Raw genomic sequence first — 12,558 nt, 5'->3', positions numbered from 1 at the left:
CTTCGAGAATTTTATTAGTTTGTCTTATCATTCTAGCACCTAATGGCACTCCTTGGGGCCACAAACTAACGCTAAAATAAAATCCCTGGACCGATTCTTCAAAGTCCCAGGGCTAAGTAAGAATTTCAATTGATACATCGAAACAAGTCTATTAGATTTATGGGTTGTGGTTCCATCCTGGTGGCGGGGGGGGGGGGGGGGGGGGACTCTCTTATATGGGCTATATAGGTATGTGCGGACCCAAAGAGTAGGGTTTTTCGGCCGTTTTGGTCGTAAAATAGGGTATTAATTTTGGCCATTTTGGTCACAAATAGGGTATGGTGTTTGCATTCTAGTCTTGAATTGGTATGTTTTATTAGGAGAAACTACTTTTTCATCATTATCGATAAGACCATCAACAATAGTCCTTCACATCTGAACTAGGTAACTAATTATAAGGCAGGTCTGAAGAAGAGTATTGATCAAAGGGTCGGATCATAAATAGGGTATCGAATTTTTGGTCAGGTCATACATAGGGCAGGGGAAATCGCAGATTTTGGTTAAAAATAGGGTAAGGGTTTTGTGAAGCGGCCCGCACACCCCCACCCAATGTTTCTGGGCGTTGGGAGTTGAGATTAAAAAATAATAATAAAACCAATGTTTGTTTTTTTACAAATCGGCGCACGGCAAAATGACGCCATTTATTTTCTATTCATATGTACAACTCATGCATTACAACTTCTATACCTGTTTAGATCTAAGGTACTAAGTAACATAATTTCTGTTTGAAAAATGATTTCCACTCTCTCTTCCTACTATTGCGTTGGGTAATAACTGCAACTTTGAAAACTAAAAATTTTACTTTCGATTATTTATGTCAGTGCCTAAGTAGAAAGAGGGGCCTTAACGAGGTAAAATGAGAACTGGAATTTGGCTATTTTCTCACTGAGTTAGGGTCGCTGGGACCGGGAATCACAAACAAAAATATGGACATGGGAATGGGATTTGGCAAAAAATCGACTGGGAAATGGGATTTGAGGAAACAGTGGGCTAGAGAATGGGATTTATACTCCCCCCCCCCCCCCCCCCACCCCTTTCAGAACCCTCTGAAAAAAGGCTATTCGCTCGTTCAGTCGTTGCCGAAACGTTCCCTGCTGGTGACGTAGTGATGATTGGTCGTTGCTAGGCGCGTAGATAGCAATCAACCAGAGGCCCTGACATAGCTCTAAAGAGACTCCATGGTGGTTCTGATTGGTCGTTACTTGCCGCGTAGATGGCAACCAATTAGAGGTTCTGACGTAGCTCTAAAGAAGCTCTATGGTCTTTCTGATTGGTCGTTACTTAACGCGTAGATAACAACCAATAAGAGGCTCGCTGTAAGGCTACCGCATCAGAGTGGAATCTTCGACGCCTCTCGAACGAGGGAAGAATTTACAAACACTTGAATAAAATAGTCAACAGTCAACTTTGCAGTCAGCTTTAGCTGGTCACCCGTTGGTTTTTGTTTGGAATGCTGCGTGACAAGCCAAAAGGTTTGCAAAGCAAACCTAGTTAGATAAAATTGTACACCTTTGCGATGTAAAAACAAACCTGGTACTATGCTGTATGAGAGGCAAGTGTCATGAGTGCAAATCTCCAAAAGCACGGGCTTGAATATTTTTGGGGGGGAAGGGGTGGGAGAAAGTGCAGAAGACAGACATCGCACAAATTTAAAAGGAAATTTTGCATGAAGTCACTCATGACACTTGGAATTTAATTTGAAAAATACCGTTATTTCTAATTCAGTCGAGGAGACAAAGGCCGGTTTTTCGGAACATGTCCTTGAAAGTACTTGAAAAGTTACAATTAATCATTCATTAATTGTTGTTATACAATCAGAACATAGTTCCAGCCCTAACAAGTAGTTCGGAAACTGGTTTCAAGCATGAAGCAATGGGGGTATGTCAATGCTGCTTAGCAACTTTGAAGTCAAAAGCTGTGAGCTCAATCAATTCTCTCAAAGACGGGAATTCGCCTACGACTGGTGCTCGTTCTGCAAATTAACTATAAAAAAAAAACAGAAAACCTCTTTCTAATTCCTAATCCTCTTGGCGGACGCACTATCAGGTTATCTTAGCCTTTTTGTAAACGTCCTATCACTCAAGGCTAGTTTTCACTAAGACCCCGCCCACACTACGCCGGAGAAATTTGAAAACGGAGCTTACTTTCTCCGGTTAGGCCGACCGTCCACACTAATCCGTCACGAAAACGGAGCTTTTTCGAAAACGCTTCAAAACGGAGGGATTTGAAAACGCCGGCTCATGTTTTCGTGTGGACGGAAAACACTTTGAAAACGGAGCTTTTCGAAAACGATGGCGTCACGATAATCACGTGATTTCCCTGACCGAGTTTTCTTCAAACACAGATGCAAAATGACTGGTGATTGTTGTGTTCTTAAATTCCTCCGGCGCACTGTGGACGCAAAACATTTGATGCGTTTTCGGAGGGAAACCTCCGTTGTCAAATTCCTCTGGCTTAGTGTGGACGAGTCTAACACATGAGCATAAGAAACAGACGCAGACATAGTAAAGCAGGGGCGGATCCAGGATTTGTTTTTACGAGGGGTGCAGCACTAAGGAATGATGTAACTGACTGGTGAGGTAAACAAATTTTAAAAGCGGATACGAAGAGGAAGGCTTCATCTCAAGGAGGAGGGGGTGCGCACCCCCTACACCCTCCCCCTAGATCCGCCCCTGGTAAAGCTACGAAAATATCCCGACAAATGGCTCCTCTTAACAGCTCCTTACTAAGTCTCCTTATGTTGCTTACGCTCATGCGCTTTGCTTATGCTACCTCTTCTTAACGCAAAACTGAAAAACATAAACTATCGTGGAAGACAAATATAACTAAGACTGTTTCTTTTCGTCTCGTTGGTTTTCAGATATAGCAGCTATGCTTTCAGAAGTAGACTTAACGTTTTCCCTTGAGGTGTTAATATAACTTGGTTCTTCTCCATAATCTTCTGGAGCTAAATAGTCCTGCAAAGAGTCAAAATACGTTTATAGACTCGAGTTCAAGAATGTCAAACGTTTACTTGTATCAATAACATCAACAACACCAATTATTATATGGCTTGTGTTCGTAGCCGATATAACGCACGCTCTGATTGGCTAGCTCTAGGGCACTATTCTCCCAAAACCAAAGCAAAAAGCCATCTAATAAACAACTTATTAACCTCGAACGTTCGGTCTTCACGGGAAAACCTCAAACCTCGGTCATTTCGTATACGGCAAGGTCTCGGTTTGAGATTTTCCCGTAAAGACCCCACTCCCGGTTAATAAGTACTGAGTTAATAATTTGCTGTAAAAAGACCTCTATGTAATCTGTATAAATACTTTTAGGAAAATAATTTTCTCAAAAAATTACAGCATTTGTGTACATCCAAACAGTGATCACCTCAGCGAAGGTAGGGATTACAGCCGAAGAGTAGGCAGAAGAAGAGCTATTGCCTTCATGAAATTTTTCTTTTGTAACCTTTTAGGTAAAGAATATTACAAACAAAATACAGTATTTAGAGTGCGTCGAGGACTTTCACAGAAAAAGTAAAGGTAAATTGTCTTTAAAATCAATAGATTTTACTTTTTTCATGCCATCTCAAATTTAAGAAACACATTAGCGGTTCACCACAAATGTCACAACACTGCACGCTCTATATTCTACAGTGCGGCCCGCTTCCTGCACGAGAATTCCATTTCCTTTTCTTTTTTAAGACGAAGGGCGAGAGATGTGATGAACTCTGACCTAATTTACCTTATTTTCTTGGTCCGAGTCGAGAGTTTAAGACTAAACGTCAACTTACCGTTTCTTGTCTGAGCATTCGATGGAGTTCATCACTCAGCTCCTCAAATGTTGGTCTCGTCTTTGGATTTGCATTCCAGCAACGTAGCATTATAGCGTATCTGAGAAAAGGCAAAAAAACTTTCTTTAAACAACACCGATGCAGAAAGAAAGCGCCCGCTGAAAGCCGTGCTCCTACGACTCGACAGAAACACAGAATTACCACGAGCCGTTGCCTTAATGTTCAGGCCGGACAACCAGAGAGAATTTGCGTCTTGGTAATTGAAATAAACGAGTAATTTTCCTTTGATTTTCTCACAATTTTTACTAAAAGAAATAGAAAACATTGTCCCTGTACATCTGTCAAGTCAAATAGGAAACGTGTACCGTGTTTCTATCTAGTTTTAGTATAAATCTACTAGCGGTCTATTACGAATGCCGTTCTCTGATTGGCTACGCTACTCACTAGCTATTCTGTGATAGATAGTGAGTAGCGTAGCAGTGTGCGCTTCTTAACATAATGACGGCTGCTTCTTTGCGTTTTCGAGGTGTATGAAGAGGATTTAGATAAAGTTTTGAACGACTAGTAGATTTATACTAAAACAATTAGATTTATCGTTCTCGATTTCTATCCGTGATAGAAATCTTGGGCTGCGCCCTCGTCAACTATCACTTGATAGAAATCTCGAGCTCATAATCCAATTGCTTAATAGAAACACTCGTGAAAGTTTGGGAGAACTCAAAACGCTCGCCTGTTGACAGTGTACACATTTCTAGTTCTCTTAAACTTCCTTTTGTGTTTGTATAACTCGATATAAGGAAGGAAAGTCACTTTTTATATCTCAAACAATGTATGCCATGTTTTCAGCACTCCCTAAGCCTCGTAAGATAATCGCTCTCTCCTGTCCTCTTTCCTGTTTCAAGAGCCTTCGCTTTTACTGGCCAGCAACAGGAACCTGTCGCTGGCTAGTAGGACCGAAGGCTCGAGACTGATATAGCATGGTTTGTCCGCCATTTTGAATTTTCAGGTATGTGATGTGAAGTTTGGATGACCATATTTTGACAAGAGTTTTCTCTCAATCGTTTAGACCGTTTTGAAAGTTTGAATAGGCATTCAAAACATAATTGTAAGATACGGTTTGCTTCAGTCACAGCATTTCTTGCTCAATGCTGTGATCTTGAATTAAACTTTGCTACCATTTTCGCGATAACTCGCAAGTCATTTTGCTTTGGAGATGGCGAAAAGTTCCAAAATTAGCTTAGTTTGGTAGATAAAAAGTTTGCTGGACAGTAGTCACTATTAATGAAAGAAAAAAGGTGATTAACAGTGACGAGGATTAAAATCAGTTACAAGAATCAATGATGCATTGTTTCTAAAAAAAAAAAGAATTTGTACCTCTTGGAATTTTTTATCTGTATTGTAATAATTTTATAGTGTTTAATGGCGTTTCAATATTTTGTCGTGATCGATTCAGTCTTATTAGCATATATTATGTTTCACCTTCCATGATAACTGCGCATATGCATTCAACCCCCCCCCCCCCCCCCCCTCCATCCATTCTCGTCCAAAGAGCCTTGTTATTTTAGAAACGCGGTCGGTGAAAAAGGGAAAAAAACGAGTAACTCTGAGAACAAGAATGTGAACTCACGAAGATATTAGTAAGCTTAAGCAATGATGACGGCGAGGACGAGGACGACGCCTAGTAAAAAATGAATTTAGATGTTACCTTCAAAATTCGTAGTAAGCTGGATCTGTTCAGTATGTCAATCGGTCGAAAAACTTGCTCGAACTAAATATTTAATGCCAGCATTCGATTTCAAATGGAAATACGAAAAATGAGCCATAGTGATTCATATTGACCAAGATAAGCGAAACATTTTTTACTACGTTGGTGTCTGGCAGAGGACGGTCATGAAATGTACCAAGGTTTATAATGCACGTGCATCAGGCCAGTGTTATGCAAAGTACGTAAGCCGTTCTCGCCGCAGTTGCGATCTTGGTTTGTTTATTGTATCGTTGATTATCTATGCGGTGCATCGCGGTCTATTGTACATTTGTCGTTTTACTTACAGCCAGTCCGTGCAGTAACGAGGTTTTTCCAAACGATGTCCCGCTTTCAGCTTGGTCAGTAATTCGTTTAAAACCATCCCGGCGTATGGCGCACAGCCTATAAAACGAAGATCACAGCAACGTGCAGGTTAGATTGAGGTGATCACATCAATGACATATTCTTTAAAGGAGCTACAGGACGGTTTGCGTGTCTTGAAAAGTTTAGCCTAAAGTTTTCAAGTTCGTCGCTTGTAATCCGAGTTAAGCTTTTCCATCCTTAACCATCCTCGTTCCTTTATGGTTTGTTATTATTTCTTTGGTATTTTCCTATCTTAGAAAAATACTATTTTCAGGTTTCCTTCAATTTCAGGTTATTTTGTACATGGCCAAAATACCGTGACTGAGCTCCTTAAATACTTGCATGTTATTGATTGCAAGCAGGCCATTTTATAACCAAGAGGTACCGAAAGAGGAATCATAATTTTGATTTTCGTGCCAAAAACCTGCGACTGTTGCATCACACAAAATTCGATTCCAGTCTGTTTTCTTACGTACGGCTGGGTAACTGTATCACCAGAAATCATAGAAAAACAACCTTAAGGCAAGTTCTGCTTTGATCATCCTTGTAACAAATGTCAGTGCTTGCGAGAGGGAGACAATGGAATGAATGGAAGGCAAAACAAATTCCAACTTATTTTAGAGAGCACCAAATCGTCACGCCCGTACATGATAAATTCCGCAGTGATAGTATATATTTCGCTTTTGTTTGGTAACCAATGGTCACGCAATCTTTGCATTGAGAGGAAAGTCTCCGTGACACAACGACACGAACGTTTGTGCTAAAGCTGTATATTAATTCTCACGAGGTAGAAGAGCTCACCTCCGGTTTCGATTTCCCAAAGTAGGACACCGAACGACCATCTGCGAAACAAAACAGCCTATAAGCCCGGATTAATCAAAGAAACTATGAATAAAGGGAATTCCGATAGTAAGCCCTGGGTTATATAATAGAACCTCGCCTTGCGGCCACCCCATTAATGCGGCGAACTCGTTATTACGGCCACTTTCTTCTGGCCCGAACTAAACGTCAGTCACTCATTTTCTTATTTAAAGAACCCCTTAAATTCGGCCACTCCGTTAATACGGCCAAACTTTTGTGGCCCGTTGGTGACCGGATAAACAGCGTTCCACTGTATTTCTTTATAAGACTTTTCTGGAGGGATCATAATTTCGTGCTCAGTAAAACTACGAAAGGAAAAGTAACTTGGTAACATGAGATAAGCTCATTGCTATTTTCATTGCACCGCACTACGTCAAAATTTCACTATCGTTCACGCTACAACAACAATCTCTATTTGCACTCTCTCTTGCCTTGTACTAATTACAGAAAAAAAGAAATTAGAAATTAGAGCACTGGCTGCCTGGAATAACGATAGGGGCTAGCGGAGCCAGGCAGCCTCATGTTGCACTGGAATGTTTGAACATATAAAATGATAATATCCGATTCAAACAATTATGGCTCTTAAGTTTAGCGATTCCTGTAAAAGAAAACACAGAAACTCATCAAGTACTCACTCGTGGTGAACCAACGTTCTCCTTGTCGACTGAACAACTCGCTTCTTTATTTCGCCTCGAGTGTAACATAGCCACTTTGCAAACTATGACCTATCTATATCGTATGTTTAACGTGACGTTATTCGTTTCGCGCCAAAAATGCTGGAATAATGGAAACCGGGACAATACGTGTGCACGTTTGTTACTAATACACTGAGATGTTTAAATTTCATGTAGTTAACTAATAATCAATCATTGCATCAATCATGAGAGCGATTTATAGATGGTCTTCTTACCGCTGTTTTCTTTTCGTAGACGTTGTCGGTGTAGATATCACGTGACAGACCAAAATCCGAGACTTTAGCTACCATTCCCTCTCCGAGAAACACATTTCTCGCAGCTAAGTCTCTATGAGCGCACTGCAACCAAAAAACAATATTGAAACATCTGTATACCATGGCGACAGGGAAATATACTTAAAGGATCTCAGTCACGGTATTTTGAGTTATTTTGGCCACATACAAAATTACCTTTAAATGGTAGGAAACCTGAAAATAACAGTTTAATAAGATAAAAAAACACCAAAGAGAAATTATAACATAACTAAAGCAAAGCGCGCGCTCTGATTGGTTAATTTAGCTGTATTCGTTCATGTCTTCGTAATTTTGCTTTCGGCGATCACGAAGATGACGTAGGTGGTTGCCATGTTCGGCAAATTCCACGATGATCATCAACGGTCCTATAAAGAGAGAGAAAAGTACATTTTGAGAGCAAATATTTTGTTCACTGTATTTAACTACAAGCTCGTCCATAACGAAAAGGACTGTGCTGATTGGTTGCCCCAGCGGTCTGAAATCCCAATTGCGGTACAAAGGGGCAATATACACGGCAAAACTTTGGTCGCACCTTATGACAAGTCCACGACGCGAGTTGTTTCGTGTAAATCAAGTCTACCGACTTGCTTAGGACACAAAAAATGTTGAAAGATTTTGAGACAAGTGTTAAAACCCTAAGGCAATCGTAGCCACAGACCGACTGTGGCTGTAATTGGAGCCATGCAATGAGACAAGCTATGGAGGCACGGTGGCCTCATGGTTAGTGCGTTCGCCTTCGGATCGAGCGGACCTGGTTCGAGCACTGGCCGGGGACATAATGTTGTGTTGTGTCCTTGGGCAAGACACTTTACTCTCACAGTTCCTCTCTCTACCCAGGTGTATAAATGGGTACCGGCGAATTTAATGCTGGGGGTAACCCTGCAATGGACTATCATCCCATCCAGGGGGGAGTAGAAATATTCCTAGTCTAATGACTTAATGTTTCACCTGTTCTCAGGTAGCTCAGGGAGCTAGCAAACGCGAATTTTTCGCGCCAAAAGCGTGGCTGCTAGACCAAGTTTGTCACGTGACGACATATTTTTTAAAAACGAGCAGTCTGCAGCTTCAGTCTGCACGTGTAGTAAGGAACTTTCTAAAGCCGACAAACTTCGACGGCCTTTTGGACAAATCCACCATGGAAGGAAGCAAGGAGATAAGTTAAGGTGACACTGTGGTAAGGAAACTAATCTAATTAAGTTAATTTTGAAATAAAGAATCAAAAGAGCGAGTCCAAGAGGTACACAACATCACTGAACATCGGCTGACAAACTTTGACTGAACGATCTTTTGAATTGTGGATTAATTAAGCTAATCTTGTCGTTCGAGACGGTTGAATAACGAATAATTCAGTTAATTTATGATGACCTTTGTTGAAAAATAAGTCTTGTTTAGTCTTGGGACGTTACCTCGTCTTGTTCTTATCGCCGAAGTCGCTCATAACAAAATGACCTTGGTTCATAAGACGTAAGTTTACATTTTTCATGTTTAGCGGTAATTTTGAACTATTTTAGAGCGGTTTTCAATTGAGCGTCGTAAAACCAAAACCAAAACCAAAACCAGTTACCAGTTACTTTCCTACAAATGTCTAACATCTCGCGTGCCGGAGTATCTGTCTTTCCAGTTCAGTAAGCGAGGAGAAATAAGCGGACGTGCCACAAGAAGTTCACAAATGCTGAACATTCCTCTTTTTAAGTCTGCCAGCGGTCAGAGAATGTTCTACTACAGAACAGTCAGTATCTGGAACCCCATGGATAGCTCTCTAAAAACTCTCGAGAAAGTGTCTGCTTTTAAGTTTTATCTTAAACGTAAACTTATTAAGGATTTTATAGATTCCTAATTCTAGTTAATTAATCTTAATGAATCTTAGAGTTTTTAAGTAGTTTTAAATTATTATTGTATTGTCTTTGAAAAGCCTCTAAAGGGAAAGTCAATAAAGTATGTATGTATGTATGTATGTATGTACTTACCAATTAGACTTCGCACCTAATCTCGAACTGTAGTAAAACCAAAACCAAAACCAAAGTAATGGTCTAATTACTTTAGACTCTCAACTGAGAACCGCTCTATATGAGGAAAGCTAATAACAGTGATCTTTGTTTCTCCAAAATCACAGTTAATCTGAACTGATAGGTTATCAAAAACATATGTTGAAGCACAGGTGTTGTGAGTTGGACGTTGATATGGAAGAGAAGTAAAAGTAACAAAAAATTTCGTGCCAAAAACGCGGCTGCTACACCACACGTGTCATGTCTGTGTAATCATGGTTACCCAGGCAATAAGTCGTCCTCCTTGATACCTAAGTTGATACTATCAAAAAGTATTCAGCAAATTCCGAAGAAAGGTAATGTTACTTGAGAAATTTATGTTTTTCTAATTGTATACGAAAAAGGAGAAGGAGAATTTTGCCGTTACAGTGAAGGGATTTACTTGTGTTTCGTTGGTCTGTCGAGAAATACATATAAGCTATGCGGAAAGCATGGACGAACGAAGAAGAGCTCTCGTTCCTGTGGTTGTTGTGAATTCGCCTAGCTACGGACGAATTATTCGCTGGGGTAAGAAGCTCTGTCAGTGATACGAATAAGTTACAACAGATACATTCTCCGAAGAGAAGTTAAGGGGTTTTCTGATTTTTCTTTTGACATTTCTTGTCCGCTTCTTAGTAGGATTGTTCCGTGTTGTACCGTTTGCTGCATGACATCTCTTGATTACGGCTCCATTGAACTGTTGAAATTTACGAAGTTAAACACTCCGTTATTAAGGCTAGTTATCACTGCTGAGCATTTTGCAGTTTCGGAAAGAATAGTAACCAAAACATCTTCGAAAATAATCATTTTGACTCTAAAAGATGACCAAGCTCGAGAATAAAGCGCCAAACGAACTGAGACTTGAAGCAGACATTCACACACTCAACACTGGTAATTGCACTGGTATGTTACGAAATTTCAGTCCACTTCGATCGCTTGAAAGGTCATCAAAATGTGGGTACTTCTCGGTACTACTTTGCCAAGAATCATTATTATGGTTATATATTGTGGCGTGATGCCCAAAAATCGAAGACATCAACATACTGTGCAAAGAAAAGCGAATATTCATGACCTTGTTACGGGTCAACGAACACTTTGTGATGCGAATAGTCACATAACACGATCAACGACAAGAACACTATAATAAGGCCGCGCTCTAAAACACTTACAAATCATTATAATCGCGTCAAAGATTTAAAGAATGCACTTTTCTAACCTTTTACTGCGATAAAAATAAGAAATAAACCGCGGAGAAAACCACGTTATTTCACGCTGAAATCCATGTTAACTTCGATGCTGCGTCACGCACGTAGAAAATTGCATCATGGGATACTATTCGATCGTCGTCTGGCCTAAATCATAAAGATACTGCTAACCATGCGGAGTACGGAAGTGCGTTTTAACATTCATAGTAAGTAAGTCTCTCATACACCCTGGACGTTCGCTCGATCAGAAAAAGAAAATGGCCACCGAAAGCAACTCCATAAGTGCCCCGCGGTAACGAGCAAACCCTTATAGCAAAGTCGCCGTTTATATAACAAACATAGCTCGATCTAACAACAGCTGTAACAACGACAAATCTGAGAATCAGGCCCTCCTGAGGGGAGGAGGAAAGCTTTTTGTTCTTTTTTCCTTCCCATTCCCCCGTTACTTACGAAAAGCCTGATACCCGGGCCTGATACTCAGGCTAAAAATTAAAAAATAAAAATTGGTCTGATAAGGTAGAAAACTGCCAGTGTCATCTTGTGAAAAATCACATCAAGCGACCCAGGTTGAATATCCGGGTTGAATATAAACCCTGACGTAACGAGAGAGTCATGGCTAGAAGGGGGTTTTGTTTATAAAGAACTTCCGTTAAGTTATTTCAGGGCTTCTGGAGTCCTCATAGAAATACAGTCAAACCCATATTAAGCGGCAAATTCACGTGGAACCGCAGGAAAAGCGACTGGTTTTGATGGAAAGTCTTTAGACATTTTATACAAAATATGCAGCAAGATGTTAATCTCACAGTTGGAACTTGGGTCAGTGTCTTTTTTTGTGAAAACAAAAGTAAAAACGCTCAATAATCCGCCACTAGGCGTTACTGGGTGCAGTTTCCGGTGGAGTAATTACCTTCAAAACCACAGAAAAGTCAAAGGCGATGCAAAAAATAGTCACTATTAGGCGAAGATAAAAAGTTTCTATTTTGAATTATTCGAGATCATCAAACTTATTACGCCTGCAGTGGGCTCATCACGTAATCTTCAGGAATATTGCGTGCCGATCTCAAAGAGGCAAGGGTCGTCACGCGACGCTTCCAACACGTCTTCCCAAGGGTTTTATAGCGCCATAAAGCTTCGATAAAACTGCCAGCCTTGTTACACTTGGATTCAATAGCCTTTTCTTATCGCTACTTTCGGAAGATATCCTCGCAAGTAGGCTGCCGGATACAAACTGTCCTCAATATGTAGAGTTATATTCTCTCCTGGACTTATTAAAACTATATTATAACTGTAATGATATTTGTATTTGTATTACTCATACGTCTGTTTAATGCTCTCCCAGTAACGTACAGAACTCAACTGAGTGATGACGAATTTACAACTTGTAACTGATCCTAATTGCTTGTTTGTTCTATGATCGCGTGGGTGAGTAAGACAGTTTTTTCAGTAGATTTTGTCAGGTTGAGAGGCATCCTTTAAGACCCATGGGCAGTTAGTTACTAGGGCTGGAGTCGGCTGTAGCTTCTGTTGCCGTCATCGACAACTTTCACAAAAAGAAC

At 40.4% G+C, this 12,558-nt stretch overlaps 2 protein-coding genes across 2 annotated transcripts in view; both read right to left on the bottom strand.

Moving 5' to 3' along the window:
• Positions 1–6,888, bottom strand: part of LOC110068378 (large ribosomal subunit protein eL37A-like) — a 125,642-nt gene extending 118,754 nt beyond the window's left edge. The window contains exon 1 of the mRNA XM_020775756.2: positions 6,875–6,888. The gene's annotated coding sequence lies outside the window, so the exon portion shown is untranslated. The remainder of the gene's footprint in view (positions 1–6,874) is intronic.
• Positions 640–6,760, bottom strand: LOC149113792 (fibroblast growth factor receptor 2-like). Its single transcript, XM_089287462.1, has 4 exons — positions 6,726–6,760; positions 5,867–5,963; positions 3,818–3,917; positions 640–2,996 (listed from the first exon to the last, which is right to left on the bottom strand). Exons 2-4 carry the CDS (start codon positions 5,941–5,943, stop codon positions 2,865–2,867), a joined length of 309 nt encoding a protein of 102 aa, XP_089143588.1. The 5' UTR covers positions 5,944–5,963; positions 6,726–6,760; the 3' UTR covers positions 640–2,864.
• Positions 6,889–12,558: the final 5,670 nt, after the last annotated feature.

This window comes from Orbicella faveolata, unplaced genomic scaffold, assembly GCF_042242905.1.
Source record: "Orbicella faveolata isolate gen_17 unplaced genomic scaffold, um_ofav_v1 contig_14, whole genome shotgun sequence".
Lineage (NCBI taxonomy): Eukaryota > Metazoa > Cnidaria > Anthozoa > Scleractinia > Merulinidae > Orbicella > Orbicella faveolata.
This window is presented reverse-complemented; position numbering and strand designations above follow the sequence as displayed.